This window comes from Haplochromis burtoni, unplaced genomic scaffold, assembly GCF_018398535.1.
Source record: "Haplochromis burtoni strain Fernald_Lab_line unplaced genomic scaffold, NCSU_Asbu1 Contig_17, whole genome shotgun sequence".
Taxonomy (NCBI): Eukaryota; Metazoa; Chordata; class Actinopteri; order Cichliformes; family Cichlidae; genus Haplochromis; species Haplochromis burtoni.
In genome coordinates this window covers 1405631-1429193 of record NW_024582378.1, presented here as the reverse complement: position 1 = coordinate 1429193, position 23563 = coordinate 1405631, and the positions used below count along the sequence as shown (strand labels likewise).

The 23563-nt window shown below is 40.9% G+C and overlaps 2 protein-coding genes across 2 annotated transcripts in view; one reads left to right on the top strand and one right to left on the bottom strand.

Moving 5' to 3' along the window:
• Positions 1-726: 726 nt before the first annotated feature.
• lig3 (ligase III, DNA, ATP-dependent) lies at positions 727-18186 on the top strand. Its single transcript, XM_005916015.3, has 20 exons — positions 727-1279; positions 2415-2543; positions 3241-3459; positions 3567-3718; positions 3845-4011; positions 4742-4819; positions 5641-5809; positions 7910-8065; positions 9013-9144; positions 9257-9336; positions 11520-11607; positions 11687-11764; positions 11894-12017; positions 13658-13800; positions 13905-13979; positions 14243-14389; positions 14863-15013; positions 16125-16204; positions 16330-16413; positions 17453-18186. The coding sequence occupies exons 1-20, from the start codon at positions 727-729 to the stop codon at positions 17684-17686; spliced, it is 3039 nt and encodes a 1012-aa protein (XP_005916077.1). The 3' UTR covers positions 17687-18186.
• The window catches only part of rad51d (RAD51 paralog D), a 24673-nt gene continuing 17708 nt past the window's right edge, over positions 16599-23563 (bottom strand). Inside the window, exons 8-11 of the mRNA XM_005916016.3 lie at positions 20805-20875; positions 20151-20318; positions 18897-19033; positions 16599-17679 (exon numbers count right to left, since the gene is read on the bottom strand). Of these exons, the coding sequence (XP_005916078.1) occupies positions 18938-19033; positions 20151-20318; positions 20805-20875 (335 nt within the window). The 3' untranslated portion in view covers positions 16599-17679; positions 18897-18937. The remainder of the gene's footprint in view (positions 17680-18896; positions 19034-20150; positions 20319-20804; positions 20876-23563) is intronic.

The following is a 23563-nucleotide window of genomic DNA, read 5'->3' as shown; positions in this document are numbered from 1 at the left end:
CGGTATTTATTTTATTACCAACAAAAAATTTTGAAATGCAAAAGTAGCCTATTTTGACAATAAATAAAACGTATAACAACACAATAGCTTTAAAAGTAGTAAAACAAACAAAAAACGACCAGTCTAAGTTTCATTTTGTGGGCTTTTTTTGTTTGTTTTTCTGTTTGTTTTTTGGATTCGTAGTCCATTTCTTCAGGGATTGCTAATTGTTTTGTCAAAGCCACCTGGAGCCACAAGAGCGGGATCAAAGAGACTCATGTGGCTCCAGAGTCGCACTGATTTAGGTCAGCATTGCATGAAATAACTCAGTTGTGTCGTTAAAAACATTTTTATATGAATTTTATGTAAGTGCTGAAATATTACAAATAATGTTTTGTCATACTGGCCCTACTAGCTTTCCATTTATCATTAATATTTTGGATTATACAACTATAAATTGTATTAAATTGCCTTAAAAAGGGATCCAATGTAATAAATTTGCCTTTATGAACCCTGCAGAAGCCCTGTGAATGTGCAGTGGGAAGCACTGCCTAACTGGAATCAGGAAATTTACACTTGCAATGAATGCATAACATATTGCTGAGTCAGTGAACCTTTTATTAGAGCTGTTAGCATTAGGTTTTTTTTAGTATATTGACATACCTTGTATTTAAAAGAAAGCTGTGTCATTAACCATTATATCCTTTTGCTTTTTTTAGGTTCTGAACTATTCATCATTGCAACTTAATGCAGAAAACTCTCATTTTATTGCTTCAAAAGACTATCTGCGTAGTCCTAAATCCCAGTGGAAAACTTGTTAGATGTCAGAAATACTTCAGGTTGTGTAGGGCCTTTTCTGTCTATTCATGTGCTGAGCGTCTACCTTTGTCTTTTCATGAGTTACATTTTACAAGGAAAATCTCTGCATTATCCTCGGTATCCCAAAAGCACAGTCTTCTCCCAAACTATCCTCCCTGGCTTTTCCTGCATCAAAGTTTCTCCAATCAGCCGGATATGGCAGATCAGAGGTTTCTCGTTGAATATGCCAAACGTGGCACAGCAGGATGTAAGAAATGCAAGGACAAAATCCAGAAGGGAATAGTGCGCATAGGCAAAGTTGTGCCAAACCCTTTCAGTGAGTCTGCAGGGGAGATGAAAGAGTGGTACCATGTGAAGTGTATATTCGAAAAGCTGGAAAGAGCCAGAGCCACCACGAAGAAGATCGAGGATATCACCGACCTGGAGGGCTGGGAGGAATTACAGGATGCTGACAAGGAGATCATAAATAAACACGTTTCAGGTACAAAAGCCACTCAAAATGTAAATTTCACATTTTTAAAATGCTTTTTATGCAGAAAAATTGTCTGTGAACATACATTTATTGTATATTTAAACCCTTCTACTGCTCACAGGCAATATTTAAGCCTTGGCCAAAGGAAAATTTTACCCATTATTGGAATCAGATCAAGCTCCTGTGTTCATAAAGTCAACAGTCAGTGAATCTCAGCTGCAGTGCACTTTTGATGTGACCTGATCTATTCTTGAAATTTCAATTCACAATCCCGCAAATCAGTTGAAGTGCAGCAGCTGACTGATATACTATAGTATTGTGAATACATGTGGGATACTGATATGAAACCAGTGGTGTGGCTCACATCTTCCCGCTCAGTGTCAACTTACTTGTTGTACCCGTACAGATAATTAGATGGCCGTTCAGTGAAGGCATGGCAACATGTTTACTTAGTGTTTGTCAAGTGAAAGCTGCAATAATGTGTCAAAAATATTTGTCAGTAATTGACTCGCCCATTTATTATATATTTATTTATAGTTAAACTATGTCATTAGGGAAAATGAGATTTAATTTGGATTTATGCATCTATATTAAATCTATGCAGGAGCAAACCCCTTTGAAACTCTACGCTGTAACCTGATGTATGCCTTCCTGGAAATGTAACTGAACATTATTGTAATTGTGAATTGTTTTGATTTTTTTGTAATTGACTGGAAGACAGTGGATCAACTTGAAGCTAGAAACTCAACAGCTAGCATTTTGGTTGCAGTGCAAAAGAGACACAAGTATAAATGCTGTAAGCAGCGTTGGGTACTTGCGTAGGTTGTGTATAGATTTAGGGCATACATGCAACTTGTGCTTTCTTTGCTTCTCTTGAGGAAAATGATTAATTTCCTGGTTTCCTTGTGTAGGCTGTTAAATGCAGGTTACAGGATAATGAACAAACAGCCATAAAGACTGTAGGCATGTCCTGGCTTATGTATTCATATAGCATTATACAGCAAACTCTTTGATATGTAGTCTTGTGACAGCTAGGTCCCATACACATCACTTATGTGTGATCTCACTAGTATATTGTCAACATTAAATAAGTTAGGGCATCTCAGGTCTTCTTTCTTCTAAATCCACTCGCCTTGTCTTGCAGACTTGATGGCCAAAGTTAATGCAAGTCCAAAAAAGAAGGTGCAGGCCAAGTTGAACACCACCGGTCAGCTGATGGCTCCCCCCGCTGACCCATCTGTCAATGCGCCAAGGAAGTTTTCAGGCTTCACTGGTGAGTTATGTTGAAATTCAAGTCACTCAGAAAAAAGAAGAAACAGTCCTTATTAATTATTAATTTACACGCGTTAACATGCAAAGAATTCACAAGATAGTGACTAGCAGTTGTGTAAACCAAATACACACATCACTTACATGCTTCTGGGTCTTTTGTATGCATAGAATGAATGTTGTCAACCTGCCAGGGACTGCAGGTGGAAATGAGCCTGTGAGGCTAAATCTGGCAGTTTTCCATAATGGACCTAAATGCATACGTTAATTAAATTAAATTGAAAACACTTTAGAAAAGTAAACAAACTTATGTGGGATCTTTAAAGCGGTTTTCTGTTAGTAGTTTCCCTTTGCAGCTTATAGCTCAATTACAGGTATCCACAAGTCAGCAAACTGAAGCAATAAACAGGTGGAAGCAAAACTGCTTTCATATTCCCAGTGGTGATGTAAGCCACCAGTAATAAACTGGATTGAATAGGCAGGGAAACTCGTGCACTACAGTCTGAGGGCCACGGCCAGAATAGGAATAAAAATAATATGAATATGGCGTGCTCTGAAAACAATGGTTTCAGCCAGTATCAGTGTTGTAAAGAATTCGGGCTTAAGTACAAAGGCTGACATTTTTCAGAATCCACTCCGGCCCCTTCATAGTGATCAATAAATCATGGTCTCTGCACTGTTCCCCTTCACTCTCCTTACAGCAACAAAGGCTGGCAGTTCTAGCAGCAGCCCTGGGGCGTCCTCTTCCCCTGCCAAAGCCAGCCAAGGCAGCGCGCTGTCCACCCAGCTCTGTGACCCCCAGCACAAAGACTGCCTCTTCAGAGAGTTTCGCAAGCTCTGTGCCATGGTGGCTGAAAACAACAGCTACAATACAAAGACGCAGATTATTGAAAAGTTCCTCAGGAAGGGCACAAGTGGAGGTAGCTGTCTCTCTCTTATTTTTTTTCTACCTTTTTCTGTATATAGACAAAATCCAGCACGTCATCTTTACATTTCTGTGAATTTTCTCCTTTGTCTTCCATCCTAGATAAGTTCCACGGCGATCTTTACCTGACTGTGAAATTGCTCCTGCCGGGTGTTGTGAAAAGCGTCTACAACCTCAATGACAAGCAGATTGTAAAACTCTTCAGCCGCATATTCAGGAGCAACCAGGATGACATGGTGCGCGATCTGGAGCAGGTCTGTCGTCCATAAATCGTCACTCTTACAGTATTTCGGTGTTCGAAGTGGACAGACCCTTAACACGAACGCAGAATTGCAGGCTCTTGACATCGTGTCTGTTTTTGTTTCGTTTTTCCTTTTAAGGGTGACGTGTCGGAGACGGTGAGGATGTTCTTTGATGAGAGTAAATCATTTCCCCCAGCTGCCAAAAGTCTCCTTACCATCCAGGAAGTGGACGCATCCCTGACCCGACTTTCCCAGCTGACGAAGGAGGATGAGCAGCAGAACGAGCTGGAGGATATTGCCAAAAAGTAATAAAACACATAATCATTTTTTATATCAGTCAGGCTGAGTGTTAAAATGTTAAAAGATATGGTAATTCTTACAAATAACCCCAATAAGGCTGACCTTGGTGTTTGTAGCTGCACCTCTCCGCGTGACGTCTTTGCTTTACTGCCTGTGAAAGTTCCGATAGCTCCGTAGAAGCAGGAAGACGTACTTAGAGGTTCCATTTTCCAGTATTTATGGTACAATTATTTCCTTCCACTTATTATTTTTTTCTTATGGCTTTTTCTATTGCCTGCATTTGTGTACTTTTCCCTCCTTTCTCGATTGCCTGCCTCGGGCATGTCTAACACAAACGCGTACATTATCCCAACATCTTTATTTGACATTCTCCCCTCCGCTGCAGCAGACACCAGGCTATGTTTGTTTGTCATAAATTGCATCTTGCAAGCTGTAAACAGACATGGACATTATTTTTTTGCTGTACCAACTAAAGGGTTTGCTAGCATACTATAACATTAATAGGGCAAAGCAAGTAAAGTGAACTTGCAGTGCTCAAGTGTTCGTCTTTCAGCTGCCTCTAACGAAGCAGGTTCTTTCTGAGGTGTGTGCAGCTTCCATTATTCACTTTAAGGCATTTTAATCCAATCATTTTATATTTGTCATTTGTTTGCTTTTAGATTTCGTCTTCCCGAAATGTTGTAATGCTTCAGAATTTGCTTCACAGTAATAGTCTGAATTTTCCCTTCCCTACAGATGCACCAGTAATGACCTGAAATGCATCGTTCGCCTAATTAAGCACGATTTGAAGATGAACGCTGGTGCTAAACACGTGTAAGTATCTTTGGATTATTTAGTTATTCTCTTTGAACATGACAGAGGCAGGTTTATTTTACGCAAAGATGGAAAGTCTGAATAGTGAGGCAGTTGCTTTAAAGCTGCATTAAATCTGCATTCTCACAAATGACCAGAAGAGGGCAGCTCGTCCAGTTTCAAAAAGTCACTGTGAAGAAGGTTATGGAAAAACTACCCTGTGACTCCCATCATCTGTGTTTCTGTTCTTAATCTCTCATTTCAATTCATTTTGATCACAGTAACATCATTTTTGTAAATTATGGTCCTCATTAGAGAGAAAAAAAGGACAAAAAAAAGTGCACACCAGGATTTTTGTGGCTGTTGGGCAACGTTATGGTGACTATGACCATCTTGTCTGTGTAATTTATGATCTTTACCAACCTTTCATTCTTTGTGGTCATAAATTATACATTTCAGGTAAAGATATGTGGGCTTCTGTAAAAATAAACGTAATAAATCAAGGCTACAGATGCACTGAAAAAGCATGATCCTTGATCCTACAATGAGGGCATCTGTTAGGCACTGTTATGCTGCGTGAAGGCATTTAGAGAGCAGGGGTGCGCAGTAATTTTCCCAAGGGGACCACATGACAAACTGGGACTGTTGTGAAGGACTTTACCAGTAATTTAAAAAGAGACAAAATTAATATTGAGCAGAATTGAGTTCAGCTTATTGTTCGTCCCTGCCCTAGAGAGAAAGGACACTGCTGTGTTTTCTCAGTCAGATGCAGGCTGACCATCATGTGATCTGTGATTTTTATTTTTTTAATAGCAGCCTGTCATTGTTGCCTCTTTATGCAGCTTGGATGCAGTGGATCCAAACGCTTACGATGCCTTCAAGGCCTCGCGTAATCTGGGAGACGTGATTGAAAGGGTGTTAAAGAATCAGCAGGAGGCGTCCAATGGTTCAGGACCTAAGAAACTCCTCACTATCGAGGCCTCACTTATGACCCCCGTCCAGCCCATGTTGGTAAGGATTCCTAATAAAAAGTGTCAAATTATACAGTACAGATGCACATACACACGGTCTTTGTCTGCTTTTAATCTCCGAGTCTTCATGTGAATGCAAAGCTGAGGTGTTTGAACCACAGTGATGTAAAAAAAAAAAGAAAGAAGAAGAAGAAGCAGTCACATTTAAAAACTATGTGAGCTAATTCAACTTAATTAACTCAATTAGGGAATAGAGGGTGTCTGTCATCTGACCTTTGTGACCTCATAAATCACACGAGACACACATGCACAGTACAAAATTAAAATATTTACATAAGTATTAGGATACTTTTCCCCAAGCAATGGCCTCATTTATTTTGCCGATTTATTACACGTGTCAGGGGACGGGACGGATGTTACCCGTGGAAATAAACCAGGATGTAAATTAGGGATACAGACACGGTAACAAATTAAAAGAAAAAGTTAACCCCTGACCTCGGTGTGTGTTAGAGGGAAGTGACGCTACAGAGGAATATAAAGTTGCCTGGAGTGATCACCTTTAACCTGTGAGGAAGCAGCTCTAGCCTGGTGGGAGTGGTCTATAAGAGGATTGGGTTAATCAGGGGTTTGATGAAAATGATGTGGATCCTGTGCTGCAGCATTCACAGCCTTCAGATGCCAGCCTAACTGAACACCAGAATATGGTCACTGTGTCGTACTTTGGTCAAAGGCAGTGAAGTCGTCGTAGCGCATTTCGGTACTTCCATGTTTCTCTTTAAAATAGTCTAGACAAACATCTTGTTTGTAGACTGAGCTCTGGGCATGCCTCAAGGCTTCTGCAGCAGTAAATCTTGCAACTCTTACTTTTGTTTGCCGTGGTTCACTGCAAAAACATCACAATGTAGTGATCAGAGGTGTTAAATCTGATGTGTGCTCAAAGGCTTTGTGCAGTTGTGTATGCAAGGAAAAGATGTGGATTACAGAAAATCCTCAGTTTAGAAGGTCAGCCCTTCTGTCTGTCGTCATTCATCCTGAGCAAAAGTACTTTTCTGTGCAGCGGTCGTTAAGATGGCCATACATCAAGTCTAAACAAAGCAGTCCCAACTTCACACATTCACTGAGAGAACGACTGGCTATTCAGCTGAGTCACTCTGTCTGTTTGCAGCCTGCTTAAAGATTTAGCATGAGCCAAAGTTTACTTTATGTTAAGTTAAAATGTCTGAATATTTAGAGAATATAATGGTTTTTTTTTTTTTGATGGTTTGTTACTCGACAGCCAGACACGCAGCAGCTGGATCCTACAGATAACTCTGCACTGCAGACACGTAACTGTCCCCAACCCATCCTGAAGTGCAAATATTAATTCGGCATGATTTAAAATGTGTTTTACAGACCATTAAATTGCACATTACACAGCGGCCCTTTAATTACACCAAATAAAAGAAAATGGAAATGCGCTGCAGCTATCCACGCATCGCATTTTAGGTTACAAATGATTAGCACAGGCCGTTCTCTAACGATCCACAGGCGAGCAACTTCGGTGTTATTAGTTTTAACTTTGTTCTCCTAACATGAGCTCGCAGAAGATGAAGCGCTAGATCGTCTTTCAGTGGATACAAAATAGTCATTTAGGTTGGTGTTGTGTAAATGAGTAGTCACTTTGAAGTCATGGCAATAATAAATAAATTTTGGCCATCTTCTGTCTGTCCACATCATGTAGTTGCCTGCAAAACTTCCTAATGATTAAAGAAATTCAAGGTTTTCTAATGAACCAGGTGTGCTGCTGAGGTTCCCAGCAACAGAAACCCTGAAAGATCCCAGGAGGAGACTTAAATGTCACCGTTTGCCCTCTTTTTGGCATATACTGACATAAACTTAAACCCCGAAGTTTTACAAAATTTCATCACCCTCGTGGTTTCGAACTTGGTGATTCTCACAAAAATAACTGCATGTTTTTATTAATGGTCTCATATTGTGAAGGAAATTGTTGAATCTACTGTTAATCCTACATGATTGATAACCTTTTTTTTCTTGTTTGTCTTCTTAAATTGGATCAACCTTAGGAAACCTTTCATGAAAAGTAAGTTCACATAAAGCAATTAGAACTTCAGAAACGATTGTTTCCTTGTTGTGGTTTCAGGCGGAGGCGTGTAAATCCATCGAGTACGCCATGAAGAAATGCCCCAACGGGATGTACTCGGAGATCAAGTACGATGGCGAGCGCGTGCAGGTCCACAAGAACGGAGACAACTTCAGCTACTTCAGTCGCAGCCTCAAACCAGTGCTGCCTCACAAAGTCAGTCTTATCGCGCACATGCACAGACAGCACAGATGCAAATGTGCGGGCTCCTGGTCCGTGAAGCTATTTACTGATTAATGTAACAATGCTCATCAGGATGCAGTGTGTTCAGGTTTGCCCCGGCAGGATTAGCAGCTTAAAGGTATTTTCCCAGCGTGAAATTCAGACATTTCCCACAGTGATTTTCCAGCATTTGCTTTCTCAGCATGATGCACAGAGACTTAAACGTGCAGGAATAAATAGCTCTGCATCATGTTCATTAGCCCTTTGAAATTGCTTCTGTGCACACAAAACGCACTTCACAACAATCATAAAGAAGAGGATGCCAAGCATGGCACAAGTTGGAAAAAGCCATGTAGCTCTTGTGCGTGATGTATACACACCATATTTTTCCAGGCTTCTCATGTGGAAGTGCAGCCTATGCTTTCTGAGGCATTTTAAAGCCTGGTACTTGTTTTTATGGTGTCTGCGGTCCACTTTTAGTCCTCTAGCCTGAAGGCTTCAGACATTTTGTCTTGAGTGACCGTCTTGTCATTGCAGCCCATCAGCCAAATGGCTAATTATGCAGCCTCAGCCGCTGTAATTAGGCAATTTATGTTAATGCTAGGTTAACATTCTGTGGGGGTGGGAATGGAGTCTAATTACAACAGTCCAAGGTACCTAATGTTCTTTATTCTGATGAATGATAACGGCGGAGAACTGTTTAGATCATCCCCCACAGTGTTATAAAAGAGGAAGGTGGGTACAAGCCTGAACCACGAGCATCAAATGTCTCATTTGATCTTTGCTTTTTAAAACATTTTTTGGTTGAAAATAATGCACTTTATTAATGAAACCTATTGTTTTTACAGGTTTGTGCTTGTTGTAATAGTTGTTGTTGTCACATGGTATTTGTTTCCACTCAGTAGCTGAGCTCCCTGTGTGTGTCCGTGTTGATGTTTCAGGTGGCCCATTTCAAAGAATACATCCCTCAGGCTTTTCCTGGTGGCCACAGCATGATACTGGATGCTGAAGTCCTCCTAATTGACACAAAGACCAGTAAACCCCTGCCCTTCGGGACCTTGGGTGTACACAAGGTGAGAACACTGCAGCCACTTCATGCTCTTTGTTTTGTCACACAGCTTTTTTTTACTTTCTCCCTCTTGGCTTTCTTGTCACCCCACAAACCTTCCTCTCCTCTCCCTTCAGAAAGCAGCCTTTCAAGACGCCAAGGTGTGCCTTTTTGTTTTCGACTGCATCTACTTCAATGGTGTGAGTCTCATGGAGAGGTAATGCTCTTTCAATCCATCCTTTGTCTCAGAAATGACTTTGCACTTCACTGTGCAGAGTAACCCCTTATGGGGATGATGCAAGCATGTCGTTTTTAACATTAATAGGCTGCTCTGTCCTTGTGGTGTGCTCACTCGCTGTTATGTGGTTAATTTGTGGTTTTATGGAAAGATTTCACTTTATTTGCAGTCCTTTTTTTCTAACGAAAGAAAATAATAACTTATTATCAGTACTCGAGCTTGTATGTCTGGAACAGGGGGCTTTGAAATGATTAATGAAGGACACTGAGGACCAGTCTTCAGCATCTAGTGACCTTCAAATTCACATCCACTTGAGCAAGAGTAGTTCATGTAGCAGGGTGTCTGAGGATCCTTAAAAATCAAAACTAATTTATGCAAACCTCAGAACCAGAATCACATTTATTTCCAAGTGTTAACACAAACAAGTAATGTGACTTTGTGTAACAGTGGTGCAAAAGAAAAATTACAATATATAACAGCTACTTTCAGCTGCTCCCTTATTATATCGAAGGTAGCTGTAGAGCAGGTCATGTACTAATCGGAAGGTTGGGGATTGATCCCTGCTTCAGTCTGCATGCCTAAGTATCCTCATACAAGATGCTGAGCCCCAGTTTGCTGTCCACTGTGTTCATCCAAGTATAAATGTGAGTGAATGTTTGATACAAAAGCACAAAATCATGCTTGTGTGCTCAGGTAGAATTTGATTTGGTACATACTTTTTTTTTATGCCTTCCACAAATGGATTTTTCTTCCTCGCAGGAACGAACCAGAGATCTTCAATTTGTTGGACAAATACTTAAGCTGTTCTTCTATAGAGGCACTATGAGAATATATAAATATAAATTTTCAAATGTATATGGAGTGCAGTGGAGTCCAATGTGCAAATGTTAATGGGCTGAATAAGCATAATGGTGTGTTAATGGAAAACAGTGATTATAAAGTGAATCAGTGGAGGAGGCTTTGTTGAGCAGTTCCGCTGCAGATGGAAAGAAGCTGCTGTTTGAATGCAGTGAAGTATTGATCCCGATGGGTTTGCAGCTTCCTGCCAGAGGGGAGTGACTCAAAAACTTTATGTCCAAGCCTAAACCATCCACTTCACTGGGCATGGAGCCATGGGCCTCTCTCTTCTGTGGAAACTTCAGTTCTTTACTTTAATGATTCGGCTTCAAATGTTACTTTTTGATAAAGCTTAGAGTTATGGCTTGATCAAGTGACCTTGAATCCTTCCTTAGTTATGCTCCTATGGGCACTGACTACTGGGGGACTTCCCAGAATGCACTGAGCACTTCTCCAATACTCCCTCCTGCCAGAGGGGCTTGGCTCCAGAATCTGATTGCCTGGCATCAGAGAGTTCATAAAAAGGGACCTTTTATAAGTCATAACTAGCTTTGACTAATCACCTCTCTCTCATGGTGATATGAGCCCTGTGAGTTTACCCACAATGCACTTTTTTAATGCCCTCCTGTGTATGATCAGACAACAGATTAAACATCCAGACTTCCAGTGCTTATTTCCTCTAACTGTATGTAATATAAGTTAAACGGTTAAAATTGTGACACATGTAATGATATTTATGCTCAGAGTTGCTCATAGAAATAATGGTATAAAATATAAAGTTGATTTACACAGAGCTTAACTGTGTTTTCCACTCCTGAAAATTTCGTTGTACTTACTAAGTTTATGAAGTTAATCTCAAAAAGTGCTGCACCCACCCTTAGATAATTCAAAGGCCTGTAACTGAGTGTTTTCTTAGTATAAAGGTAAAACTTTGAATGCCTTTATTGAATATACTTAAAGTTAAAAGAAGAAGCTTCTTTCAGCTGCTTCCTTATTCACAATGGACCGCCACAGCATAGGTGGGCATATTTTGTTTTGGCTGATTTTATCTGGTATACTAAAAATTACTGTACCAAAACATTGGCTGATTCTGTGGGGCTCAGCTGGGAGGCACTAATTGATTCTTCGTGGAATAACCCACCAGCACAGCAGATCAGGTGAGGACTATAAAGAGCAAAAATGTGGAGGTGGGGATGCAGCAGAGGATTTTACCCGTGTGAGTGGAGTTTGAATCTCAGGCAAAGCCAGAAGTTTACAAACTTTTAGAGCACCGCGGAGAGAAAATGTGGATTTTCACGTGTCCGCTGGCTTTCTGTCTTCTTCAGGCCTCTGTGTGAACGCAGGAAGTTCCTGCATGACAACATGGTTGAAGTCCCCAACAGGATCCTGTTCTCAGAGATGAAGCACGTCACCGTAAGTATAACTGTGAATGCGTCTTTGTGCTGTATGCGTACACATGGTAAAAACGTGTGCGTCTGTGTGTGTGTGTCAGAGAGCAGGGGATCTGGCGGATATGATAACTCGTGTCATCAGGGAGGGACTTGAAGGTCTGGTGCTAAAAGACGTAAAGGTGAGTTGGCTGATTGATGACGGCGTTTGGTAATCAGATTTATTTACTGTTCAATTTCTCAAGTTATGCTTAAACTGTACGTGTAGCTGAAACATTGCGATGATGAGGCTTTATATCTGCGTGTCTCAGAGCACCTATGAGCCGGGGAAGCGCCACTGGCTGAAAGTAAAGAAGGACTACTTGAATGAAGGGGCGATGGCGGACACAGCTGACCTGGTGGTGCTGGGAGCCTTCTACGGGAAAGGCTCAAACGGTCTGTAAAGCCTTAACCATCTGCTTCATTAGGCATGGAGTCTTTTCCCATTCTTGATGCTTTATTTTATTCACCCTGACAATTCTTTTTCTCCATAAAATGAGGTGATTTAAGCCATTTTCACACATTTAATGGATCACTGAACTATAGACATTACCCAACAAAAGCACATGTGGGAATGCAAAGACCTCGTTGCACTATACTATCCAAATAGAGCACTTTTCTCTGGTTTATTTGTGATTTTTACATGTTTTAAAAGTAGAATGGAGGCAGAGCCTAAAGCTGTCAGGGCCTCTCTGTTCTGTGGAAGCTCCAGCTTGTGTTCAGGAGACCGATACCATCTTTACTTTAATGATTCGGCTTCAAATGTTCCTTTTTGATAAAGCTTACAGTTATGGCTGGATCAGGTGACCCTCAACTATTCCTTAGTTATGGACTCAGACTGCTTGGACATTTCCCATAATGCACCGAGCACTTCTCCAGTCACCCCTTTTCTCTCCTGGTGTGGTTAAATGCCGCTACTGCACGCCGTTAACTTTTGACTGATTTCTCTTTATTTTGTGGCCTCTTTTTGTTTTACGCCCTCTTGTGGTGGATAGCTGTTCCTGCTTCCTGTTAAAGGGGATTTCTTTGTTCCTACTGTCACCAAGTACAGGCTTATACTGGGTTGTCTGGGCTGTAGTCTTTATCTTCCAGTACGATAGCCCACTGAGACAACTGCTGTTGTGAATTGGAACTACAAAAATAGAATTGAACTGAACTGAAATGAAATGTCTGACGCAGTCAGGATATTAGAGGCCTTTAACAAAGTGACATCTGATTGCGATGATCTGTGCAGTGCGAGTACAGCGTGTGTGTGTAATAGTCCAGTTAGTCCACACACGCTTCAGTCAGGCAGCTACTTCTCTTGAACAATTTTTTTCCAGCAGTGAGAATTAGTCTGATGCGAAATCTCTCCTGCTGTGTGCTGCAGGGGGAAAAGGACAGCTTCAGATGATTTCCTGACTGTATTCTCCAGACATTTGTTGGAGTTCATGTATGAAAACAGCTTTGAACGGTTAAGACAGTTTTACTTTTGCCCCCAACTTTTAATGTTGCTGTGAAAGACGGGTCAAGCCTTCTGCAGGTGTGACACTTCACGTTCAGCCACAAAGCGAAAATATAAATACAAGATTCTTGCATGTATTATGTTTAGATAGGATGATGAAATTAACAAGACAGCTCCGTTACTCTGGGAAAACATAACCAAATTGGAGGATTTCATATGAAAAATGTGCAGATACAGGCTGTTACATAAGGAGAAGATGCCAATGGGTGAAATAGAGAAGCAGGTGAGATTTGAAGCAGGGGCCATTGAGGAGGCTGGCTAATGAGTGTGCAACAACATAACAAACACAACGAGAAAGGTACAAGTTTTCAAAGCGTGCTTAATGAAACGACTCGTGTAGTTGAAGACGAGCTAATAGAGCAGAAACAATAAATCAGATGAAACGCTTGTCGTAAGAGGCTGTAGGAAGTGAGTGGGAAGGAGAAAAAAAGATAATTTGAAGAGGCAGGTTTTGAGAAGTCGGTGCTGGTGGAGAGACTATTCTGTGGGAAGCAGTTCTCCTAATGCTTGCGCGTCTTCTTCTACCCACCAGGGGGCATCATGTCCAGTTTTCTAATGGGCTGTTACGACCCAGACTCCAAGAAATGGTGCACAGTCACCAAGTGCTCCGGAGGCTACGACGACGCCATGTTGGCCAGGCTCCAGAAAGAGCTGGATGTGATCAAAATCAGCAAGGTCAGAGAGAATCCACTTAGAGGTTAACCAGGAATATTGAGCTGATATCATAAAATTGAAAATTAATCTTTTGTGTGTCTGTGTGTGTTTGTGTCTTAATGTAGGAGCCAAGCAAAATCCCTAGCTGGTTGAAAATCATCAAGAACTATTATCCAGATTTCATTATCCGCGATCCTGAGGTGAGATGTCACTACTCAGCACATTTGGATTTCCCAGCGGGCCTGTTCACGCAGAGCACAGTTGTATATCTGGATACTGCACACCCTTTGAATGAAATTAGAAGTTGAAAGCGTCTCTTGCGTGTATCCACAGGAATTCCTTTAAATGAATTACCCCCGAAAAGCGCCGAGATAATGACGGGCTCTGAGATGGGAGGTGTTTTTAATGCATGCAGTGACCCTTTGTGGCTTTTATATATGATTATGTGTTTCCTGTGCTACAGAAAGCACCTGTGTGGGAGATCACAGGCGCAGAGTTTTCCAAATCGGAAATGCACACCGCTGATGGCATCTCCATCCGCTTCCCCCGCATGACGAGAATCCGCGACGACAAGGACTGGAAGAGCGCCACCAACTTGCACCAGCTTAAAGTAGGATATCAGCGTTTTTGATTTGTAGTGCTTGAGAAAGAATTAGCCGCTGGTCAGTGATGAAGTTTTATTGAGACGGCACAAAAGACGTTTTAGAAATCAGCCATTCATTTAAAACTGAGGCGTATCTTCTAGGGATGCTTGTTGCTAATTGCTTTCTATTGTAAAATATGATGGGGGAAAAATGGGAGGATGTGTAGTAATACAGGTGACGGGAGGAATGAAATAATTAATCCCACTGTTAAACAAAGCACCCAGGGGGACAGCGTGAAGTATGATTGAAACGGCGGGGAGGAGGAGCAAATTTGCAGTCTTCCCGCGAGTATTGACGGATGAGTTGAAATATTGGCCGAGGCAGTAAAACATGCCTGGGCTTAATTATTTGAATCCGGCACGGGTCTTCAATCTCCACTGACACAGAACATTACATCTCTTGGCCGAAGCCCATGTTGTCATTTCATCACTCTGCACAGGAGCTGTACCGCATATCGAAGGAGAACTGCGACTTCAAAGTGACAGCAGGTCCGTCTACATCCAACGATGACAAGGGCTCTTCGGGGGGGGACAGCGGAGGAAGCTCGCCATCGTCCTCCTCCAACAAAGGCGCTCCGCCCAAGAAGACGAGTAAGTTCACAAGTCACGTACATAAAGGGAAATTACATTGTTGTTGTGTGTCCGGATTTACCTAAGATTAGGTTTGAGTTACACTTAATACTTTAAAAAGTGAAGATTCAAATGACCACAATTTATTTGTGGTTAAAGACTCTTGTTTTTAATTTTTGGAAACTTCCCTTTAAAATGCCACCAATGCTATTGATACAGCTTTGTTTACATAATCAGTAAATTCATAACCTTGTATTTGAGGCAGAATAGGTATTGTTAAAATGTTTGAGGCCTCGTTGTTTCATTGTAACTGGGTTAAAGTTTAGCATCTTTGCACACACAATAAGTAAAACCCTCCAGTTATGATCGAGGTGATGCTTTGACTGTGTCTGCAACACAAATGTGCAGAATATGCACTGAGCTTGTTGACAGTCTGGCCTGAGACTGATGAGGGACCCTGAGATTTCAAATGAATCGCTTTCAACTTGCAGGCGTCTCTGCTCTTCCTGGAAACACCCACATAGAGAAAAAGTAGTCTCCATCATGCAGATGTTTATTTAAGAAAATTCCATAAATGCATATGTGAGATTTTAAGATTTATCTGCAGGTTAGTGGACATTTATTAGAGCATTGCTTCTTCTTCTTTCTTTTTTTTCCCCCTGAAGATAAAAATATTTTTTTTAACCAGTAAATTGTTTTCCACCAATGATAATAGAATTTTACACATAAACCAAACACTCCTGCCTAGATTCTGCAGGTTTGCTCGCATCGTGCAAAAGTTTATTTATAAATATTTGCATGATGCTTTAACTGTTTTAAACTTAGTTTACGCAACTAAACACAACATTTCAGAAACTTCTAATACAGGAAATAATATTTCTTATCGTAACTAATCAACTGCAGTAATTTAATAGTGATATCTAATAGTAAAGTACCTCTATTCACTTTTAATGTCTCTACTTAAAGAAGCAGGCTCACACAGATATGTTCATATGCATGTCCTTTATTCTAGACATTGGTTCATGATTCAAGTTAATATAATGCAGAAATAAATTTGCGGACACTTTAAAGTGACCCCAGTGCTGCAAATGCTGCTTTGTTATAAGTGTAATCAATAACATGCACTCTGCAGGCAGCAGCACTCCACCCAAAGCCAAGGCGGTGAAATCCCAGCCTCGCACTCCCAGCTCAGACACACCCAGTGCTAAGAAGGTAATGTTCTTTTCTTTAATGTAGCACATGAGATGTAAAGTTTCATCGTTACAGAACACGAGAATTGCACAAGGCACAAACCCAAAGCTGCAGTGATGACCTAACGTTAGACTGTTTCTTATCAGGTGAAGAAGAGTGAGAGTGTCCACAGCAACGGACAAACTAAAGCAAAAGCTACCTCACAGAAACTGGAGCCAAGGAATGACAAGGTTAGTAACACAACGTGTGTTTAAATGTGTTCTGTGGATGCAGTTAATGTGAAGAAACAAATGCTATTTAGGATTATTAAACTAAATCCATCTTTAAGTTTAAGGTCTGACAATCATAAAACAAACTGTTTGTTAAAAGCTGTAATCCTGTTCTAAAATTAGTGCATCAGTGTGTTGTTTATGGCTTTGACAGGTTATAGATTACAACACTCAGAGGCCAGCTGACTAATAAAATCTTGACAGTTTTAAAACTTTTTTTCTCGTTTTCAGTACAGTGTTAAAGATACAAATATTCCAAATTTGGCGGTTTAGTGGCTCTTTATATTTGCAACTCTGGTAACTGCTGTCAAAGGACAGAAACAGGAACGGGCAGGGGAACCTTTAACCAGCTTATGGACTGTTTTTGAAGCTAGAATTATGCCAATAATTCCCAATTTCTGAAGAAAAAGTTTAGATGTACAATGTTGCGTATATGAGGTCATTAACTGAACCAGGTCAACAGGCCGGTTTGTGCTGAGTATTGGCCGAGCAGCCGCTGTGATTGTTAGATCCAACTTGAATGTTTATTCACATCCTGGTCTGACCTTTACAGAGTTTGTCTTCACTCTGTGAAATGTGGCCACCTCACTAACACCATTCCACTATCTCAAGCAATCACAAGCGGAAACTGGCTGTTTGTTCCTTAATTACTGCCACAATAGTTTATATTTCAACAAGGCCTGGGTGTGCATCCTTTAATGCAGGTGTCCCCTGTGAGACTGCAACAAATTCAGAGTTTGTAAATTCTTCTTTGGACGTGAAGAGATTCTGTTAAGGTTTACTGACTGTTAGAGTTGGACTGATATTAATCACAGACTGAGCTCTACAAAGCCTTTTTATGTCTTTATATCAAATAGTCTTTTTCTTCATTTCCATCAGTGACTTGGTAATATTACACAGCCTGAACAGTGCAGAAAAGCAGAGCACTTTGCTCCCTTGAATGTAGGGAAAGTATTGCTGCAGGGTGTCTGTTCTGCTGACCTCACTGTTTTCCCCGTAGACGCTGCTTGACATCTTCAGCGGCGTGAAGCTTTTCCTGCCCGACTCGGTGCAGGACTTTAACAAGCTGAGGCGATACTTCGTGGCGTACGACGGGGACCTCGTGCCAGATTACGACGCAGCCTCCGCCACGCACACTCTGGCCGAACCCGAAGAACAGAGCCAGGCTCAGAAAGTGACCCCCAGCTGGATCTGGGAATGTATCCGCAAGAGGCGTGTCGTAGCTCCCTGTTAATAAAAGAGGAGGAAACTACATTTTATACACTGCTTTCACCCAGCCATGAACTGCTGGTTTTCTGGTGATGTTATTTGTTCAGAGGGCAGCTCTAAGTTTGGGGATGTTACCGTGACTGTCTGTTTTCAAATGCCACTGCTCTCAGGTCATTTTAATTTATTCTTTTTGAACCTTTCTGCTCATGCGGACCAACAGATGCAACACACATTTAGGTTGGAGTGCTAGATTAGTCTATGATTATGAGGTGTAGAATATTTTGTAACAATGTAGAATATAGCCTCTAAATCATGAGTAACGTACAGTTTGACACTGATTTTACACACAAGTCTAGGATATGAACCAGTTTTGTTTTTTTTAAATAAGCATCAAGCAATACTTTCGACTGCCTGAAGAACACTCTGATATTAAAGCTCAGCTCCTGCACTGAAAACAAACAAATCTGTCTGCCATTAGGAATAAACAAACCTGACAAAGACAATAAAAATGTCCCTGTAACATCATTCTAGCGTGTCTCATTTTCATCGGTTTGTGTTTGGAGCGTTGCACTGATTTGCATTGGAGCCACTTGCAATAAAAGCTGTGGTGTCACAGAGATGAATGGCATAAATGCTGGCCTCCGAAGCTACAAGTTATGAACATGCGCGAATCTCCGGAGACCTCTGCTTGTGCCAGATTTCCCCAAAACCCTATGGAGAGAATTTGTTTTAAAAAGGCGTTGCTCCAGCTAAACCAAATACATTTCCCTTTCTCGATCGTGAGACTCCTTGTATGATCCAGTGAAATGCTGAGAGGTTTTTCCCCTTCAGCCTGCTGCATCAGAATGGCTTTCAGGGATAATTCAGATTTGCCTTTTTCATCCGTGGGATACTTCAGGCTATGAGGTGGCTTTAATTAAATGTTCGAACGTATTCACACTCTGAGAAGAATTCGCATGAGCCTACCCAGCTATGCCTGAAAGAAACACTAGAAAAGCCTTTATATTCCTCCCGCTTTTCCAACAGGTAAGAATAAAATCTCAGGCCAGTATGCCAAAGCTGCAGCTGATGACTGACAGAGCATGACGCCGGCAGTATCTAAATGGGTCAATTTTGAAGCTAATAACTGTGGCGACCGTTTTTAATTGGAATAAAGTTTAGTTATCGCTTGAATGCTAGCAGAGTACTTCAAAAAGACACTTTCTCCCAAATTCGACCCAGAAACATGCGTGTACCTTTGGTGTGACATTTATGCAGAGGATTACGGCTGCTCTCATCAGGAATCCGTCTCATCCAGTTTCCTCTTTCCCGAGGACCCTTTTTCTGAGCGACTCCACCACTGCAAGTCAAATTCCTCTTTGATGTGACAAGGCTAAGAAACAGAGCACATGACAGTTGATTTAGACCTAGTTAAACACAACGCTGCCTCAATATTAAATATTCACTGGCTCGGTTCATTCTGAAGCTGCTTTGTTTCCGCTGACGACCGTCTTTTATAACTCCGGAGCAGAAAATGCAGAGTGAATTTCCTCCCATTATTTTTAACAAAAATGTTGGTTTAAAAGATCTTTGGTGTCGAAGGAATATCAGTGATCGTTATCAAACCCGAGAGGATACGTTCAAACTAAGATGCTATCAAAACAAATTCAGTTGTGAAATGAACGTAATCCCCACTGAGACATGTTTTAGTGCAGTTTCAGAAATAATCTGCATTTACTAACAAACACAGGCCTGTGTCTGAAAATTACAGTGAAAATCTCACTGAAGAAGACCAAAGTGCTGGGGGGGAAAAAAAGGGATAAACTAAGTGAACATCCAAAAAGTCTGAAAAACGAGTTGTGGCTTCCATAACGGACCAACTCATTTCTCATGGTGGATGAACTTAAGAAATCGTTGTTTAAATGACTTAAAAACAAGAATTGGGCACAAGACTGCCCTGTTTTGCTGCCAGTGCTACTCGCACATTGCAGTGGATGGAATAATGAAGGAAAACTACCTCCAAATTCTTCAACAGCACCTCAGATCAGCAGCTAGACAGATGAAACTTTATGTAGAATTGGGATCAACACAATGACCCCAAACAAACATCAAAACTGGTTTTGGAATGGATAAAGCAACATTACGTTACTGGAATAGCCTTCCCAGTTTAAATACAGGAGGAGTGTGGAAGCTAAGCATAAATGTAAGTGATCCTTATCCCCACTAATAGGTTTCTCCTTTGCCCATGCTCCTCTTCTCCAGAAATTTTACTCAAATCTGATCTGGTAGTGTTTTTAATCTCGAAGACAAACAAACGGAAAACGTTCCTCGCCTTGGCTCTTGTCTCGGCGGAGGAATAAAACATGTCTTTATCAAACCAGACCGGTTTTTAAAAGGGCAAACACGACTTCAAAGTCTCCATTTTAACAAGATGTTTTGACAACAACGAAACCCCTCGACAGAATCAACACTGAGCTGGTTGCTCTGCAAGTTAATGCTGCTTCTTGTACCTGTCTGGAAGACTTGATCAGCTTTGCAGAGCGCAGACTGGGCTGGCTGACAGCTGCCGCCTTCTCTACTCGCTCCAGCAGGATCCTGGTTCTCGGGATGTGACTCCACGAAACGCCGAGGCCGGGCTGCACTTCCCCGCTGCCACTTCTCGTTACATGGTTTGTTACCTGTGGGCCCAGACACCATCGTGTTAGTTTCTTCCCTCACTCTCAGGAGATTATCGCACCATGCTTTGGTACAGCTTCCCACGCGTAACACAAGCTTTAGAAGACGGAAGATATAAGTGGGACAAGCAGATCGTCCCACTTTCATTGAAATGGGACATCATCAGGCTACCAAATTATCTTTATCTCCCTTCAAATAACTTCATCACTTGAGGTGAAGATCAGTTTTCTTTGGTGCATGCTTTTTAAACGTGCATACTCCTTTTTTTTAAACATAATTAAAACCTGCAGTTCACTAAACAGGGTTGACATTACTTTAAAACTATTTTTTTGAATTATTATAATCGTATTTATTAACCCAAAAAAGCAGTAAAATGTTTAGTTTTCTCAGAAAGAATAACAAGAAGTAGTTTGTGTAGACTTTAGATTGACACTGGAAGTGCATCTTGCATTTAGAGCAGCACACATCAAAGACTGAGTCATCCGTACCAAAGCAGCAACGTTGAAGTCCTTTGCCATCGTCTTAAGAGCTCCTGCCACTTGTATCATCAAGGACATGCCTGGAGGCAAAGGAAGTTGTAGAGAGGTTAGTTCATGTACAGAATACTCTCAGGCTCTGTCACAGGAACTTTCAAAGCAACTCAACAGTAGCAGCTCAAGCTAAATTTATTACAGCGAAATTTGCATTCCTAAAAATTGCTCGAGTTGACTTAAAAAAGCTGCGGTTGCTTGTTGAAGCTTGTAGCGATGCCCATGACGGATCTGTCACTTTAGGTACAGACATTTGTATTTCACCAGTGCATCGAACTGTAAAAGCTTGTTGTTCCAAAGTTTCCTAATAAAAATCTGCAAAAGTAGCAAGCTAACCTTTACATTTGGTGCTAAATTACACATATTAGCAGGCTAACCGATGGCTGGTGTCTTGGTATAGCACTACCAAATAAGCTTGGTCGCAGCTGACAAAATAAAACGACAAAAGCATGTGGTGGTGGTAATCATGTGGCAGAAAGTAACTACAGATGGTGCACTCATTTTCAGTCATTTTAAGGCTGAAATGGTGCATGAAATATAAGGAACACTCTTTAATTGTAGCGAGTATAAAAGTCACACGGATCATATCAACATGCGTTGAGATTTTCACCTTCCTCTATTTTTTAAAATGCGTTTTTAATGTTTTTCAGTTGCTTCCTGACTGTTTTTGCTTTTAAATTTGTCATCTTGTGATCTGTTGCATGTTTAATATCTTACCAAATTCATAACCATAACAATCCAAACATTACTCTGTGCTTTGAATATTCCTTAATTAAAACCTTAAAAATGTTACCTTTTTCTTCAGAAGTAATATGAACTCTACTGTGTGCCAAACCCAAATTACTGGATACAAATTTTCCACTGTGCTGTTCATTACTGTAATTAGTTGAGCACAGCAGCAGTGTGCCCGAGCTCACAAATTACATTTGGAATTATAATCCAGCAGTAAAGGGCTGACTCCTTTTCTAAGGTGTGCATAGGAAACATTCAATGAATTCCACAGATGGTGGGCTGTAAAAACCAAAGACGTCCTTATTTACTGAAAGGAGTGCATTTGCTTCATCTATAAAGAGGACCTATTATGCTTTTCTTATTTTCTGCTGGATGCTCATATTTAAACGCAGCATTTAAATGATCTCGAGCTTCAACCTGCTCCAAAGACTGTTTCAAGCAGTTTTCTACTCTCAGCTCTGGATGACGTGAGCGAGTGTGGATAACTTTAATATGGCTTCCTCACCAACACTCCTCTCTCACTGTTGTTTGGCTGAAGCACATGTGTTAAACTCAAGGTCTGTGGGCCAAATCCAGTCCTTTGCTAATTTTAATGTGGCCTTAATGTGTAGTTTCTTGAAAACTGCAGGCTGTAGGTTTATTAACATTCCCAAAAGTAAGCTAAACAAACACCTCCTACTGTCAGTGTTTGTTCTTGATTGAACAGAATCATGGTTATGCAACTTTTTCATTTTTATTTTTTATATGCATGCAAACTTAAAATCAATGATTTGTTTACTCTTTTAATCCATTAACACATCACTGAACTACATAAACTATAAGGATAAATGAACAATACCACCTACACCTCATACCTACAGGAAGTGTAGATGTAAGAAATTTCACGCAGTGGTATCTTATTACCATACCGTGCTCAAATTCAGTGAGCTCTTTCGAACAGCCCATCCTTTCACAAATATGTGTAAAGACAGACTGCATGGCTAAGTGCTTGATTTAATACACCTGTGACTGAAAACACCTGAATTCAGAGGTAAGAAATTTAGCCAAATACTTCTGTACACGTAGTAACTCCAGCTAAAACTGAGTTTGACAACCCTGGTTTAAAGGAAGGTGGCCTTAAAGGAAGAGGAGCTAGATACATGTAAACGTACCACATTTTTCAGACTATAAGGCGCACTTAAAATCATTTAATTTTCTCAAAAATCGACAGTGCCTTATAATCCGGTGCATCTTATGTATGAATTCTGGTTGTGCTTACTGACCTCGAACCGATTTTATGTGGTACACGGCTCAAAAATCTGTCAAAAAATGTTTTAGTACGACTTTGGTAAGCTACGAAGCCACCGCTTGATGGATTGTCGGAGCATTACGGCTACCGTAGTCAGGAGCCTTGCAGAGTAATCTGGGTCCAAAACTCCTCCTTCAGGTCCCAAAGTCAAACGAACACTGCGGCATCACTGAGAGTTAAAAACTGTCTAAATTCTTTCATCTTTAATAAAATGATCAGCGTTGCTGCTTTACCAGGTGTAACAATTAAGTTTAACATCCAGGCATCCATGAAAACAGAATTTATTAAATTTAACAGAGTTAGAAGTTAGCAGGAAGTTAGCTCGCTAGTTTCCACCTAAACATGATATAGCATGTTCTGACTGAGAGATTTCTGAAAAAATTCAAACGTACAGCTCTGCTATCACTTCCAACATAAATGAAGACAGAAAACTAAACAGCAGTGACGTTTGTAGGGTTACTGAAGTTGGGCTAGCTGGTATATAATGATGTGCTACGTGATCGCTAGCGACACAGCTATGTTAGCATAATAAACACAGTGAAGCTGGAGGATGAACGCTAACTTTTTTCCACTCGATAAAAGTTAACGTGAGGGTTCCTGATGGTTAGGGACAAATGCAATCGCATGGCAGGATGCTGTAAACGGACCAAACTTCAGTCAGGAGAACAACTGAGATAATCCATCCACAATACGAGGT

What these genes read in the sequence shown, in the direction of transcription:
- lig3 (XM_005916015.3), top strand. Translation starts at nt 727, where the DNA reads ATGCAGAAAACTCTCATTTTATTGCTTCAAAAGACTATCTGCGTAGTC. An exon ending in CATAAATAAACACGTTTCAG is followed by an intron (nt 1,280 to 2,414) that starts GTACAAAAGCCA and finishes CTTGTCTTGCAG; the next exon opens with ACTTGATGGCCAAAGTTAAT. An exon ending in TGGTGCTAAAAGACGTAAAG is followed by an intron (nt 11,765 to 11,893) that starts GTGAGTTGGCTG and finishes TGCGTGTCTCAG; the next exon opens with AGCACCTATGAGCCGGGGAA.